The 15,973-nt window shown below is 50.6% G+C and overlaps 2 protein-coding genes across 2 annotated transcripts in view; one reads left to right on the top strand and one right to left on the bottom strand.

Moving 5' to 3' along the window:
* Positions 1–62: 62 nt before the first annotated feature.
* On the bottom strand, positions 63–3,483 carry FUT7 (fucosyltransferase 7). The gene has a single exon (XM_087704847.1). The coding sequence runs from the start codon at positions 2,552–2,554 to the stop codon at positions 1,535–1,537; it is 1,020 nt and encodes a 339-aa protein (XP_087560973.1). The 5' UTR covers positions 2,555–3,483; the 3' UTR covers positions 63–1,534.
* A 7,037-nt stretch (positions 3,484–10,520) lies between these two features.
* ABCA2 (ATP binding cassette subfamily A member 2) overlaps positions 10,521–15,973 on the top strand; it is a 32,849-nt gene continuing 27,396 nt past the window's right edge. Inside the window, exon 1 of the mRNA XM_087704846.1 lies at positions 10,521–10,728. Within this exon, the coding sequence (XP_087560972.1) occupies positions 10,663–10,728 (66 nt within the window). The 5' untranslated portion in view covers positions 10,521–10,662. The remainder of the gene's footprint in view (positions 10,729–15,973) is intronic.

Genomic DNA, 15,973 nt, shown 5'->3' with positions numbered 1-15,973 from the left:
GCTGTAACCACTGCACCCCCTGGCCCCCTGCTCAAGATATTGCACAAGTAATAATCCCATCCTGACTTTGCAAGTAAATTGCATTCTGCACATATTTGGAGGAACATAATTTACTATTAAGGTGGTCCTTTTCTTAGATAGGAAAGGAATATTCAAGCAATCCGATTAAACATTCAGGCAATTCAAGTAAGGACTGGAGCAGTGCTCGGTGCTGATGAAAGAAAGAATTATTTTGACCCTGTAGAGGTTGAAAGATCCGAGAGGAAGAAGATGCACAGCAGCAGCACCATCCTTGGGTGTCCGCCAGAGGGGCTCACGGGACCCCAGCCTCAAACCCTGACCTGCTTTTAAAGGTCCCTTTTTAAAGTGCTCCTAGCGATTGCCCTGTTAATCTTCCTTTCTGGATGCTGGCAGTTTAGATTGTCATTTAAATTCCCCCCTTCCGCCGATGGAGCATATTGCATGGGGATTTTCTCCCTCCCCATCCCAGCCCTGCAAAATAGGTCAGTATAAGATTAGGATTAGCTGAGCAGTTTTAGACTGATGGGGGGGGGAGGAATGGGAGGGAAAGTTGGGGAAATTAAAAATGGGTCTCTCTCGGGGGCTTCCAACTTTGCACCAGGTTCAGTCCAGTGGTTTCGGAAGAATTAATGGGGATCAACTCTGTAGGGTTTCAGTAGTACCACTAGAGGGAGCTGATGGCCACACGAGGCTGGCACCGGATTGGCACTGTGCCGAGAAAGGGGCAGATTTCACCAGAGGGAGAATTAGAAAGATGTTAACCGATGTTTGCAGGAAGTAGGGAGCACGTGAGTTGGAGAGCTGAGGGAGGGCCGAGATTCATCCTGGGGCAGCCAGCACTGTGGCCTGGGGTCCCTCTGCCTCCCCTCCCACGTTAGGCCAGGCAAACTGGCTATCTAGCTCAGCCATCCTGCTTGGCCACTGCTTGCCCACCACTGGGCGAAGGCTGGGGCTGAAGTCGAGGCACTCGCTCCCCAAGGGTGCCCAGAGGATGGGTGTCTCCCTGCTGCCAACCTGGTGCTGTAACCACTGCGCCCGCTGGCCCCTTGCTCAAGACAAGTAGGGGCAATGAGGTTTCTAGCTTCCTTTCCTGTCAGAGTCACTTGGGTAAACAGGAAAGGGTTTAAGGTCTTCTGCTTTGCGGCTTTCATGCCTTTCTCTGCCACTGGAATGGCTATCTTCTCAGATGCTGCCTCCCCTTGTGGCAATCCATGTGGGTTGAACTACAAATCCCATAGTCCATCCCAGACTGGGTGGTGCTGGGGGATGGACCTTGCTGGGGGAGTGGAGAAGAAAGGAAGCTTGGCGAGCCCTTGAGCAAAGAAGGAAGGAAGGAAAGGAAGTTGAAGGAAAGAGAACAAAAGAATTGAAGCCAGGAAAGGAGGGGCCCTGTGGGTGGGCCTTGGTGCAAATGTAGGGGCTTTTACCCTGGGGTTGAGATCAGTATCAGAGATGGGCAGCTCTGGAGGGGAGCCACGGATGGTCTGGCTGCCCCAGAGACAATCAGATGCTGCTAGTAATCCCAGTACCAGCGCTTCAGGTCCGGGTAGAGTTTATTTGGGGGCAAGTGGGGGTACTGCTGGCAGATGGAGCAGAACCGTTCCCGCCAGTCCTGGTGGAGTCTGACCGTGTAGTTCCGCTTCCAGGCAAAGAAGTTCCGGTAGTGGCTCTCGTTCATGGTGGTCAAGAAAGTGGCCAGGTCCTTGGCTGAGCTGAAGTCGTCCACGTGGATAAAGGAGTTGGCGGGGATGAACTGCTCGTAGTTGGCACGGGAGGGGCCCAGGACAATGGGCACGGAGCCGGCAAGGAAGGCGTTCTTCCACAACTTCTCTGTGATGTAGTCCCGGTGGATGGAGTTCTCGAAGGCCAGATAGAACCTGTACTTGGAGATGGTTGGTAGCAAACAGTCTGGGCACAGCAGCTTCCTGTTGGCCTTCCCAAACACGTCGATTCTGAGGTGCCTGGACAGTTCATGGTACATCACTGCCCTGGCTTGGGAGGCATGATAGTTGCTGATCACCCAGCACACTAAGCCAGTTTTCTCTGGGATCTCCACCACCTCCAGCGAGTGAGGCACCAGCTCCCCATAGGGGAAGAAGAGGTCAGCGTCTCGCCTGTATGAGAGGACCCAGTTCCATTCCTTCCCCGTCCAGCCCTCCAGGGCTTTGGTGTTGCTTGGAGATTCCAGGGAGGCCCAAACCCACTTTTGCCCAGGGTGGGCCTTGGATAGCAGACGGTCCCTTCTTTCATACTGGAGTTCCCAGTGATGGAACACCACAACGTCCACTTGGTTGAACAGGTGGTGGTTTGTGGTCAGTTGGCAGCCCGTGATGCCATACAGCCTGGAGCAGACATCACCGGTCAGGTCTGTGGCTGCCCCAAAGGGCCAGCTCCAGATCAGGAGGCTCAAGGTGCCATTGTGCCTTGTAAATCTTGGAGGGTCATCAGACAGCTTGAAGAGAAGTGGGGCATTCCAGAAGAGGAGGATGCCAAAGAGAGACGCACCTGCCCAGAACTTTGCCACGGGGGCCATCAGGTGGGAAAGTGACCAGAAACACAACTGCTGCTTTGTGTTAGGAGCTGGCTTAAGGAACTGCGGTTGCTCAGCCCTCTTCCTTCCTCGGTCCCAACAGTTCTCAGAGCTGCAAAGAACGGCATAAGAGGTTACGGTGCTCAAAAGGATTGCAAAATATCCCCTATTGCATTAAAGGAAGTACAGAGCAGCTCGGAAGTCTCTCGTTCCGGCCCTTCTTTGCCCAAGGAGGTCCGGGATTTATGAAGTCTTAGCCTGATGCAAAGGAAGTTGCTGAGATCGGAGTCTTGGGAGTTGTTAAAGTTGGAAGGTATGGATGAGACTGCAAAACCTTTCGGCTTTAGCAGTGCCGCCACCATCTGCAGTGATGCTTCAGTGTTACTGCACACCAACTAGGTCACTGTGGGGTGTGCAGCCTGCTATGCCTTTGGAAAATATGGAGCATTGTGATGCACACAATATTTTATAAACTATATTTCTGTCTTGCATTTGGCTGCAAGCAAACAGAATCTCTCTCCCCCCCCCCCCGCCACCTCCTCTGCTGCCTCAGATCCCTTAAGACAAAACTCAAGATGAGATCAAGAAAGGGGGTGGTGGTATCTGAGAGACATGAAAACAGTCCAAGCAGGGGGAACAAGGAAGAGACACACACACACCCCAGCTCCGGAGTGGTCGGGGGGGGGGGGGGGGAAATCAGTTCCTTTTTCCTACAACCTTGCCATTATCTAATCATCCAACCAATGTTAAAATCTGGCTGAATGACTATCACATTATTTGGGAGAGGATTAGAAAAACTGAGTGATGTTTTTAACAGCTCAGCGGGATGTAACTGTGGTATTTTGTGGATGCTTTGATCTGAATTGCTTTCACTTCTCACTCAGCCAGATTTTTGTTCCTGGAAGTTAAATAGAGAGAGAAAATCACAATACCCGAAATGGGGAGGGGGAGGGGGGGCTTTAAAGTTTCCTATTCTGGAAAAGGAGTTTGTGAAAGGTATCTGAGCAGCTGCAGAACTCTTATTAATAAGACATCTGACAGAGAGTCATTCTAATTATGCAGATTCTGGCTCCTTTAGTTGATAAGGTTTTCTGTTTTCATTTGCATTCCCCTCCCTACACATTCTATTTTTGGTTTAAACAGTCATATTTTTGCATGCTGTGCACTTCGATCTATTGTAAATGCAGTACAAAGAATAAAAATGCAAAGTGTGGGGTAAACAATGATCAAACTTGAACAATGTAATTATCGGTTTAGGATACTCTGCCTTAATTTACCTGGCATCATTTCCTGCACCGAAAAGATAAACTGTTAGATTCATAAAGATCCCGTGGAGGAAAAAACAAATATTTTAAGGACCTTTAAAAAGGACTGAAGGGGAAGGGAAGGGTCATTTCAAGCATTAGGGATGCTAAATTGATTCCAATCTGGTTTGAAGGATTTGCCTCCTTGGTTTAGTTTGAACGCCTCAGTGCAGCAGTCAGTCAGGGGCAGCTGGGTTGCTGCTCAGCGCTTGCCTCTCCGTGTTTTCCCCTAATGTAGTGGGGAGCGAAAGGGAGAGGAAAGGGCCAGTTCCTCCAAGCTGGGATGGTGAGGAAGAGGAGAGCCAACTGTGAATTTTGCAAGGGGGTCGAGCAAGCTTTTCCCACACTGCAGGGCTGGTGCCAATCAAACCAAGCTATGCTTAGGAATCAGATTTTAGCTAGGAGCCTGGAAAGCATCTGGACTGGGACTTCCCTCAAGGAGCTCAAAATGGTTGCTTGAAGTCTTGCAAAACTATCTATCAAACATCTCTAAATAGATTTTTCTCTGCTACTGATGCAAACAGATGCCAACCCACCACATTTGCGTATGCCATCGACTCCTCCCAAAATGAACTGGCTCTCAGTGCCTCAAAACGCGAAACACAATAAAAAAAACATGTCAGCAATAAAGTTCATAAAGATCCCACCCTTGAGGGGTCTTCCTCTCCTCTTCCTCTTTGGGGCAGAACTGTTTAAACCCTTTTCTAAAGGGCACATTGGAGGGCAAAGGGCTGCAAAGGGAGGGGGCTGCTCCAGAACCATGGTTTGAAATATGGGTGGCCATGAGAAGAAAATGGTGTCTCTGCATCCCTGAATTTAGATGCCTGCAGGTTCTTCACACATACACACACACACACACCTACACCACAAAAGCTGTAGATCCCCAAGGACAGATTGAACCAAAACAGGAAATGATGGCAGAAATTCATGATAAGTTGGTTAATAAGAAGAAAAGATGAAGCAAGCAGACAATACAGACTGTGACAGGAATAAGAGAGAATGAAGAAATCTGAGTAAGCTTTAGTAATCTTATGAGTTGGTACCACTGAGTTGGTCAGAACTGGTCTGACAGAGGAAAAAACCAACACTGAATGCAGATTGCATTGTGTAACCTGGCTTGGCTGCTCATAGGTAACTGCCCCAAATTTAGTACAATGAAATTTGCGTGTATCTGCATAGATTTATTGCATTCATCTATATTTCATTCTGTTTCTTCCTCCTTTTGTACGGTTCATTTATTCCTAATAAAAGTGCAGCTTCTCAGTTGGTTCACTTGAGACATTTCATGGGTACCAGGTGATGTAACTGCTTCTAGTAATTCTGAAAGTGCCCCGAGTTTAAGGAAGCCGAGCTTTCATATCCTTCCAGCAACTAAAATCAGTGTTCTTCTAACTGGCACATCAAACGAACTATTTTCATTAAAGAGATTTCAGGAAATAAAACGAGAAAATAACAAGAGTTTGCATCACTGGTGGGCAACGAACGGTACATCCTTATTGAAATGCAGACTAAAAATTGCAGTATGAGGTTAGCCTCGAAATAGTAAAAACGAATTTAATTTTAATTTTAAAACGCAAAAGGGATTGGATTGAGAGAGATTTACTCGTGTCCCTGCCCAGAGTGTGAAGTTTTAGATTTCTAAATTACTAATTAGGATTTTTTTAAAAAAAAAATAGCCCTTCCAAAATTTAAAAATGAAAACTTGCTACTTCAAACATCTGGAAAAATATTGAATTTGAAATCCATTCTTATAAGGTCTGTTTTGGGGACAGGTGTAACAGCAGGTGGTCAAGAGCTTTAGGAGGAGAATTTTTGTCAGAATGGTTAGTGGAAAGGAGAAAAGGTAGAAGAAACACAATGGAAGTTCTTTTTTTTTTTTTAAGGCTTTCATTTTGTTTCATTTCAATACTTATCTTCATCAGAAATTGCCCTCCTCTATAAGCCGCCTTTTATCAACTCGTGCAGAGAGCTGCACAGATATTGCTGAGAATCAGGTGGCATGGAAGTTTAGTAACTATATTTATTTGTCATAAATCACAGCCATTTAAAACTCCTGCCCATACTGTTCAAGAATGGAAATTAAAAGTAACAAACTTAGCAGAGATGGCTAAAATACCAGCATATCTTAAGGACCATTCAGATGAGAAATACAAGCTGGAATGGAGAAGATGGATTGATTTTATCCAAAATAAATACGGGACTAAGAAACTCCAGATAGCTTATGATTGAATGAGCAAGGAATGATACAACTTGTTTAAAGTTAGCTTTACAAAAGGGGAGTTAAAATACAAGTGAGGGATGATGCTAAAGTCCGTTAGTTTATTTTAGAATATGGTTGTTAATGTTTATACCCTGTATTTGCTCTGGGAGGTTGGGGGGGGGAGGTTGGGAGGGGAGGTGGGTTCGGGAGGGGGGAGGTACATATTTGTAAAACTTACAAAACTTTTAATAAAAAAAAAAACTCCTGCCCAAATGATACCGATTGTTTTAAATTATGTTTTTTTATATTTTCTTGTAAGCCGCTCGGAGTCCTTTGGGATTGGGTGGCATAGAAAAGCTTTAAAATAAATAAATAACTAAATTTATTGATCGAAAACTAGCACACGAACATAGGCTGTGCCCGGACAGAGAGAGAGAGAGACAGACAGAAACATTTTCCTGACTCTAAATAACAATCAATATTTTTCTGAGGCACAGTTCGTTCTGTTCCACCTTTGCTTCGGGGGGGGGGGGCAATGCCCGCCATAAATGGCATAAATGAACTTACCGCTGCCACCCTGGTTCTACCCCGGAGAGCAGCTCCTGCTTTGATAGATGATCTGAGCGGAGGCGGAAGGCAGAAGAGGCGCTTGTGGTCTCCCCTCCTCTTTTCAAAAGAAAGCCGCCCCTGGCACTCTTCACACTTTGGTCAGACTCAAAACAGCTGTATGGCGGGAAGCTCCTCTTTCTCTCTTGCCCCAAACCACATCTGGGGCAGCTGCCTCAACGGCTGAGCCATGCTGGAGGGGAAGATGCAGCGGGGTTCCTTGCAAGGGGAGCTTTCCCTTGGGGGGGGAACAGGGGCCCTTCCCCAGCCCCCCCCCCACTTCAAAAGGGTCCGTTGTCCTGGGTAACTCCCTGCCACCAGACCTGGCATGAGCAGTCACTCCTCTTGCCTCTGGAAGGAGACCAGGGACATGGAAGCAAAAGGGGAACTGAGTTGTGGTGACCCAGGTGCAAGTCTGGCTTTGGCACCCGGCAGCTGGCATACAGAGATATACCTCTCTGGCTGCCCCCAGCAGCCCTTTCCACAAAAGTCTTAAATTTCCGCTGCCTTTCCCCCCCCTCCTTGGCTTCAGCTGGGCTGCACCGCCCGGTTTCTGAAATGGCCTTTATCTTGTGTTCTGCTAAGTTTTGTCACGCTGGGTGGGGATAATGGGAGGTGTAGTCGGGCCAAGGGGCTTGAGGTACAGGTGGTCTCAGTAGTTGCATCCCTCTTGGGGCACCTTTGGGGTTCACAACCCCAGGAAAAGGCCTGTCAGGGAACTGGGCAGCCGGTGTCAGAGAGGCTGACACAAACCAATTTTACAAAATATATTAATAATTGAAGTGGAGGCCAACAGGAGTGGAGTCCTCAGGTGAATCCACAGAGCAGGGACAGCGTGAGGTAAATCAGAGAGGGCACAGGAGGGAAAAAGGCGGGAAACAAGGAAACGCCCCCTTGTCACTCAGCAGCCAATCAGAGCTCATGCAGCGGCCAGCTCTCTTCCACCAATTGGCTACCGCCCTTGTCTTCTTACTCCTTGTCCAGCCCTTCAACTGTCCAGCTGTTAAATTTTAAATGTCTCAAGGAGGCCACATTCTGAGCTGAGGAAGAAACTAGCATTGTGGATTCGGCAAAGGATTTATTTTAGTGCACCCAGCATTGAAAAAAAAGTTTTTTAAAAAATAATAATAATAATGATAATTATATAATAAAATTAATCCACTGGTCATTACGTAAAAAATACGGTTTACCTGTATCCAGAAAGTCATGGGAACATAAAGTGGAAAAAGTTATTGAAAATGGGAAAGTGAAGACCTTGTGGGATTTCACAGTTGTAGAAAACCAAAACATACAATTTTTTTATTGAATTTTTTTTAAAAAAAAGCTTTTACAAATATTTACCTCCTCACCCAAACCCAACACCCCCACAACCTCCTCCCCCCCAACTTCCCAGAACAGATACAGGGTATAAATCTTTAACAAAGATCTTCTAAAATAAACTAAAAGAAAGTTAGTATCATCTTTCATTTGAGCTTTAACTCCTCTTTTGCTAGGCTAACTCTAAACAGATTATATCGTTCCTCGCTTTTTCAGTCATAGACTATCTGGAATTTCTTAGTCCCATATTTATTTTGAATATAGTCAATCCATCTTCTCCACTCCAATTTATATCTCTCATTTGAATGGTCCTTGAGATATGCTGATATTTTAGCCATCTCTGCTAAGTTTGTTACTTTTAATGCCCATTCTTGAATAGTAGGCAAATCTTCCTTCTTCCAATATTGCGCCACCAAAACAATCTTGCTGCCGTTATCAAGTACAAAATCAAATTAGTCTCTACAACAGTACGGTGTAGTTACAATTTATTGACGGTACCAGGAGATGCCAGAATCAACGAAAAAGAACTGGAAAAAAATCAAGAAGTATCGTGACCTGGCCATCAAAACTACCCGATTATGGATGAAGCATGTAACAGTGATACCCAAGGTCATCGGGGCACTTGGTACCCTGGCCAAGAATTTTACAAAACACATCAAGAAATTGCAGCTTCCTGCAATAACACCAGCGGAACTGCAAAAAAGCCGAGGTGGTGCAGTGGTTAGGGTGCAGTACTGCAGGCCACTTCAGCTGACTGCTATCTGCAGTTCGGCGGTTCAAATCTCACCGGCTCAAGGTTGACTCAGCCTTCCATCCTTCCGAGGTGGGTCAAATGAGGACCCAGACTGTGGGGGCAATATGCTGACTCTGTAAACTGCTTAGAGAGGGCTGAAAGCCCTATGAAGCGGTATATAAGTCTAACTGCAAAAAATAACTGCAAAAAACTACGCTACTCAGAACATTGTATATTTTAAGAAGGTTCTTGGTTGATACCCAGGATGTTGGGCAGCAACCCGCAGCAACCATCAGCACTGGCCTATGGTATTTGTGACCCATCTTTAAATGTCCACTTGCCTGAGTTTCATGCTTAATAGATAAATAATAAGTTGATATCTAATATATAAAAGAAATAATAAGTTGATATCTAAGACGTTGGCAGTAACCTGCATCAACCATCAGCACCGGCCAATGGTATTTGTGATGCATTTTTGAATGTTCAGTTGACTGAGTTTCATGTTTAATGAATAAAGTAGTTAATAACAATAATAATCATCATCACCACCACCATCATCATCTGCAATTCTGCGGTTTCCCTCCAGGAGGAGCTCTTGCCCCTGTTCTGGGCTCTCTCGGTGTCCCAGCATCTCCAGTGTGTTTGCTTGACAGCTAACCCGGAACACCGAGGCCCGGGCGGGGGGGGGGGTCCTATGTCCCAGAGCTCCCCCCCCCCCCCCGTTGCATGCACCCCGCACACTTGACACCTCGCGAGGATGCCGTGAGAGGAGCCGAGGAGCCCCGGAGCCCTCTGGCGGCTCTTTCGTGCAGCTGGCTGGGTTCCGGGGGCAGCTTGGGAAAGGAGAACATCCCTCCGATTGGAAGCCATCGGCCTCCGCGCCAAAGCCTTGCCTGATTGGAGGCCGGGACCCCTTTAATGCCGGGTAGGGAAAGGCGAGGACTGGCCTACATTTCCCAGCAGCCCACGGCGCGCGCAGAAGGAATTGTGGGAACTGAAGTCCTAGCGAATCTGCCAGCCGCAGCTTGCCCAACCCCGGGGGCAGGAGCAGGACGTGCGACCCCCACCCTTGGCTTCTCCTCCCTCGTCCCCCTCACCGAGGGAGGGGGAAATGTGCCAGGAGACCCTTTGGCTTCTTCCAGGGGGAAAAAAAGACCCCTGCAACATCTGGAAACTGGATTCCAGCAGCACCGAAAACCCCTGGGCACGATATAGGATCTTCCCCCAATTCCTCGCCTGTGGGGGTCTCCTGCTCCTGTACATGGAGCCTCCGTTTTGCCCTGGGGGCTGATTGAGCGGCCTTTCACCGGGCCCGTTCGTCCTGCGTCGCCCAGGGGCTGGGCGGGCAGCGACCGATGTTTCCAGCTTAGAGGAGGGATGAGCTGTGCCAGCCTCCTGCAGATCGCCTCTGCGCCTGCCGCCCAGCCCTGCTTTAGCCATCCTTGGTCGCATAAGCCCCAGCTCCTTGGGGTCCGTCCACGGGCCCTTTCAAAAGATACTCGCGGGTGCTGAAGTGAAGGAAGGAAGGAAAAGGAAAGAAGGAAGGAAGGAAGGAAAGAAACGTTCTTCGCTGCTCCCGCAGGGTCTGTAAAGAAACCCGGCTGGGCCCCGCCGAGGTTGGAGGCGGCGCTGGGCTCGCCGGCTTTGCGGCGGCGGAGAGCGGAGCGTCTCGGCCGGGCGGGGGCTGGATCAAGGCCCGCCGCCGCCCCGCCCTCCCTGCCTCTTTCCCTCCCTCCCGGGAGGGTGTGTATGAAGCTCAGCCCGCCTCCAACCCCCCCTCTGCCCGCCTGCAGCAGAGAGAAAGGACCGGCTGTTGCTCCGTCGAAGCCGCCGCTGCCGCCTCCGTTTCGGCTAGGAAGGCGCGGGGGTCTGGGCGGTGGGCGGCCTTGGACTCTGCAACTGCGCCCCCTCCCCCCTGCCCTGCAGCTGATGCCCAGGGAAGGGCGACGCGATGGGCTTCCTGCACCAACTTTATCTCCTGCTATGGAAGAACGTGACGCTGAAGCGACGCAGCCCGGTCAGTAGCGGGGCGGAGGGTGGTGGTGGTGAAGAATTTGGAAGGGAGGGGTACCGGGGCCTGGCCCCCTCCTCCCCCTCGGCCGGCGGGGCTTCCCAGATTCCAGCGGTCTTGGGGGTGGCCGAGATTTCCTTGCCCTGTTTTGCAAGGGGGGGTGATGGTGGCGGAGGCTTAGGAAAGGCTCCCGCCGAACAGCTGGGCTGAGAGTCCGAAGAGCCCCCCCCCCCCGGAGGCAGATCTGCGCCCACACTCTGTGCTTTCCCCCCTCCCCCCCTCCCTGCCTGCCTGCGGGGGATGGGCTCTGCTTGGAAGACCCCGAGCTGCTGGCTGGAAGGGCCGGAGGGAAGCGGTCGGGCTGGAGCCCGGCCTTGGTCGGAGGGGCTGAAAGGCAGCGAGGGTCAACCCGGGGCTCAGAAGCGCCTCCTCTCCCGCGGACTGTCACCGTTGGGGCGGCTGCAGAGAGGCTGGGCGAAGGTCGCCTCCACCTGTCCCTGCCAGCCGCTCTTCCCTCCGGTTTCCAGGTCAAGGGCGGGAGGGGCTGCAGAGGCCTTTTCCCCGGAGAGAGAGAGAGAGAGATCGGCAACAGGTCTGGGATGGGGCATCCTGAGCGTCTGCGCTTTCCCCAACTTCCCCACCTGGGCGATATCTAAAGAGCAGGAGGTGAGAGAGGTGGGTAGGTAGCTCCCTTCTGTGCCCCTCCGCCTCCATCCAGTCTGGGCAGTTTCTGTGCTGCTTCCCAGCCCTTAATAGCGATGGCACTTAGACTTATATAGCGCTTCTCTAAGCAGTTTACAGAGTCCCCAATAGTCTGGATCCTCACTTTGCCCACTTTGGAAGGATGGAAGGCTGAGTCCACCTTGATTAAAGACGATGAGGGAGGCTGGGCAGGCTTTCCGTGAACCAGTTGGAAATAAAATGCTGGTGATGTCTGGCTTCACCTGGAAGGCAACGCCAGAGGCAGCTGGGTTCCCAAATGGTGCTAAACTGAGCCAAGAACAGCTAAACTCCAGGGCCTGCCCCTCGTTGTTGACACAGTTTAATCTCTGCTCCCCTATTTAAAAATAAACTTGGCATGTTTTCTTTGTCAGAACCAGCCTCACCAGGGGGAGGTTTGGTTCTCACTTTGCCAAAGGAAGTAGTCTGCGCTGTGCTGCCAGCTGCTTGCCCTGCCTGGCATCTGCCTTTCAGCAGCTCTGCACACACCCTGGCCTGTGGAACTCATGGCCACAGGTCCTGGCATGAATTAAGATGCTAATTGTGGAGAAAACAACGGTCCCTCTTGCAGGAGCTAATTGTGCCGCCTTGATGGTCTTCTGGGAGGGGGTATCCTCCTTATGAGGGGTGGGCGTCTGGGGGCAGTGTGGGGTGGGAATTCCCCTCGTGTTTGCTGGAGGAACTCCACTGACCACTCTTCACTGGTATGAGAGTGGTCAGGCAGAGGGATCGTTAGGCTTTAAGGCACCAGGCTGGCATGAAGGAGGGACATTGGCATTTTATCTACTGCTCTTTTCCTGGTGGGGAATGGAGGCCGCGAAGTGCAGGGAAGCTCCCCCAAAGTTATCTGAAGGCCGTGATGTGAAGTGAGCTCTGCAGAATTGATCATCTGCAGTCCTTTTAAGGGGCAGCTTCATCCCTGGCTGCCTTGGGGCACAGCCAGAGCTTGAAAACCAGAATCAGGTGCCATAATCCAGGAAGGGATTCTTCCACCTGTGGAAATCTGCACCCGCTTTGTTTTTCTCCTCCCAGCTTAAGACCTGGGCTCTGATTGGGTGGAGGTAGTTTGGGGCTACCTGGAAGCGTTGCGTCACCCAGGGCTGGAGGGTCTTTCATTTCCCACTCTGCCTTTCCAGGGGCCAGAAGGACTTTTCTGAGCCTTTCAATGCTGCGTGAGGATTAGGCCATTAAACGTATCCCAGCTCTCTTGGAAGCTGGTGTGTCTCCTTCCCTTCTCCGCTGGCTTTCCCTCTCTGGCTGAAGGCGAATCCCTCTTCGGCCTCCGGCCCCTCCTCAGCAGGGATGAGCCCCTATTTCACAGAGGGCAGTTTGATCTGGGGTCCTTCTTAGAAAAGGGCTGTGTGGGGGAGCAGCAGGTTCAGATTGCACTCTGGGACTTTGGTGAGTTCAACTGGGGCATCTGTCAGTCACTTGTTATCTTGGGGCGGGCGGATAACTTTGCGTGAATTTGGCTGCTGCTTCTGGCGTCAGTTTCTGCTTTATCTTTGACTTCCCTCTGAATAATCTGGCAATCTGCCCGTTCTTGGAACTGTAACTTCATGTATGCCGTGGCTCCTTCCCTCTGCAGAAGAGAGCCTCCCCCATAATTTATGCCCATTGTAATGAAGGAGCCCTGGAGGATTTGGCGAAGAAGGCCTCTGCAGCAGCACCAAGGCGTTTCGGGGGCATAAATTCTGCAGAAGCTTCTGCTGCGGAGCAAGCTTGGATTCCTTTCCAGCTTCCCGGGCGGGATGTGGCCCCTTGCAGGGAAGCTCCGTGCACTTGTGCCCTGCCAGGACTCGCACGGGAGACCCTCCGAACTCTCAGGATGCCTGTTGTCCCAGGGAGACCAAACCATTCCCCAAAGGCAGGGGGGGGGCTTTGTGTGGAGGCTGACTGACTGACCTGTAAGGTTGGGTCCATCTTGACCCCAAGAGCTGGGCCAGACCCAACGAGAGCTTCTTCCTTAACTCCGGCCAGATAACACCCGGTGCTTTTTCTGGAAGGTTCTTCTGTTTTTGTCCCTGTCTCTGGCGCATAGCAAAATAGTCAGACAGACCCTGTCGATAAACTGATTTCCGCCCAGAGTAGAGCAAACAAAGTTTGTGTTTGGAGAGAGCTGGTTCCCAAAGCTGGCGGGAGAATTCTGGAAGTCTACCCGTCTTCAGAGCTGCCACGTTTGAGACCCGCTGCTCTAAAGGGGGGTTGCATTTCAGCCCCTACTTTTCCCCCCTCTAGGGAATCAGTCTGGGTGGGTTGAAGCATCCGCAGGAGGCTGGAGCAGCCTCAAAAGAGGAGAGCCTGCAGTTGTTCTCCCTGCCTGGCCAGAGGACGCAGAAGAGGCTGTGACATAGAAGTGTCCCCTGCAGCGTCTCCTGAGCAGGGCCCATGTGGCTGGGCTTGATTGACCTCCAGGATCTTTAAAGGGTCTCCTTGCTTTGGATCCACGTGAGGGAAGAAAGGCTGCCCCATTTTAGGGCTGGGTCTCCGTCTAATGAGGCATCCTCACCTGGGCACATCAACCCAGATGGGCCTGGTTTGTTTACGGAGAGCCTTGCAGATCTGGACCTCTGCTAAGGGACACCTGGAGGAGGAAGGAAGCCCCTTAGAAAGCAGCTTGAACACAAGCCTACCCTCTTGGCTGTGGGCCTCCCCATTGTCCTCCCAGTTTGAAATGGAGAGATTTGGCTGCCCTGCTGGAGCTGACCTCCCCGCCTGGACAAAGGGGGGTTTGTCCACCAGGACGTCAACGCCGCCACCTCGGCTGCGGGTTTCTGGGAAGCCTCTGAGAACTGCTGGAAGAATCTTCTGTGTTTTAATACAGGGGCTTTCTTTGTCCGCCGTCCTCCCTCCCACCCACCCACCCACTCACCCACCCAGCTGCTCTAAAGCCAGGAACTGGGTGGGCAGCTCTGCTCATCTTTTAATCCTCTTGTGCATGAAAATTTGGGGAGGGAGAAGAGAGGGGACTCTCTTGTGGCTTTTGACTAAAAATCCCTGAATGGTGGAATAGCTGGTTTTTTTTTTTTTTTTTTTTTTGTTTTGGTGGCCATGAATAAAGGTGCAGGTTGTTAATTTTAGGCTCTCAACGGGTGTCGTGCTGGGCAACCACCCACCTGTTCTTTGGGCGGCTGTTCCACCTGGCACATAACGTGAGCTGTGCAGGTTAATTTACTGCCCTCCCCCTGTTATTCCACACACTTTTTATTATCTGCTTTTCGGTTTCTCTTTAAGGTGGAGAGAGGGGAGGGGGCAAGCAAGAAAAAGGCTGCCATTTAATCCCACTTAAAGCAAAGAACCCCTTTGACTACAGGAGAGAAAGAGAGGGAGGGAGAGGGAGAGGTTGCTGCTTGATGCAAAATTCACATATTTAGAAGCAGGAACTGATTTGTTACAGGATGTGTTGTAAAAGTTGAAAGGAAAACACTTGGAGAAAGTTTGTAATTAACTCTGCGGCTGAACATTCTGCCGTGATTAAATCTTTTGAGATCATCCAGGGCTGGGGAGGAAGCAGCCACACAAGCTTCACATCCTCAAGCGGTGTGGGTGGGGATCTCTGGGCAGGGACCCTCGTGGTCATGCCCCTGAGCTTTCACCCAACTGAAGGCAACCAAGCTGCTTTCCCCTGGCACAGTGGCTTTTGACACAAGAACTGGCTTAGCTGGGGCTTTCTAGGTGCCCTTTGAAGTGGTCCTTTTCTTCTGGTGCTTCTCCCCTGGCCAGTCGTTTCCTCCTTGGCAGTGCCAAACAGAACATTCCCTTCCTTCTGAGGGGAGGCACACCTGCCGTGCCTCGGGAGAGCAGATGGCGCTTGGTGGCATGGGAAGAGTCCCACGGGGGAAACACGGGGCCATTGTGTTTGGTGAGTGAGTGCCAAGAACCTTTCTGCAGCTGCAACAAAACCAGGGAGCTGCCCAGCGTTGCTTTCCTTGGGGATGGGGCTAGGCCATAATTTACCTGGAAATCTCCAATTTATTAGCCTGGAAGTGAAAGAGGGAGATGTGGGCAGGGCCAGAGAAAATGACATTTCACCCCCAGCAAGAACACTAGCAGGAAAGGGCATTAAAAGCCAATTTGCACCCACATGAGTCATTCTCTATGCCGAAGGTGGGTGAGAACCTTTTGCCGCTGGTCCCAAGGAGAAATCGGATGCCTGCAGTCTGATCCTCCCCTTCCCAGCTTAACCAGCGTTTCTCCACCTTGGCAACTTTAGGACGTGTGGACTTCAACTCCCAGAATTCCCCAGGCAGCTTGCTGGCTGGGGAATTCTGGAAGAGAAAGCCTCGCGTCTTGATGTTCTCACGATTGAGAAGCCCTGCTGTAGAGTTTAGTCCATTCTCTGAAGCGTCCAAGCTGCTTGGGGAATTCTGGGAGCTGAAGTCCACACATCTTAAAAGTTGTCAAAGTTGAGGAACACTAAGTTAGACTGCTCCTGAGCATCCAGCTCAGTTATGTAATCATTCGGTGGGTTTCCCTGGTCCCCTTCCCCAGTCAGTGGGTTCTCAGCCCACCTTTATTGCTCTGAGTTTTG

This window comes from Thamnophis sirtalis, unplaced genomic scaffold, assembly GCF_051295495.1.
Source record: "Thamnophis sirtalis isolate CommonGarterSnake01/CBP01778 unplaced genomic scaffold, rThaSir2_p1.2 scaffold_2, whole genome shotgun sequence".
NCBI lineage: Eukaryota > Metazoa > Chordata > Lepidosauria > Squamata > Natricidae > Thamnophis > Thamnophis sirtalis.
This window is presented reverse-complemented; position numbering and strand designations above follow the sequence as displayed.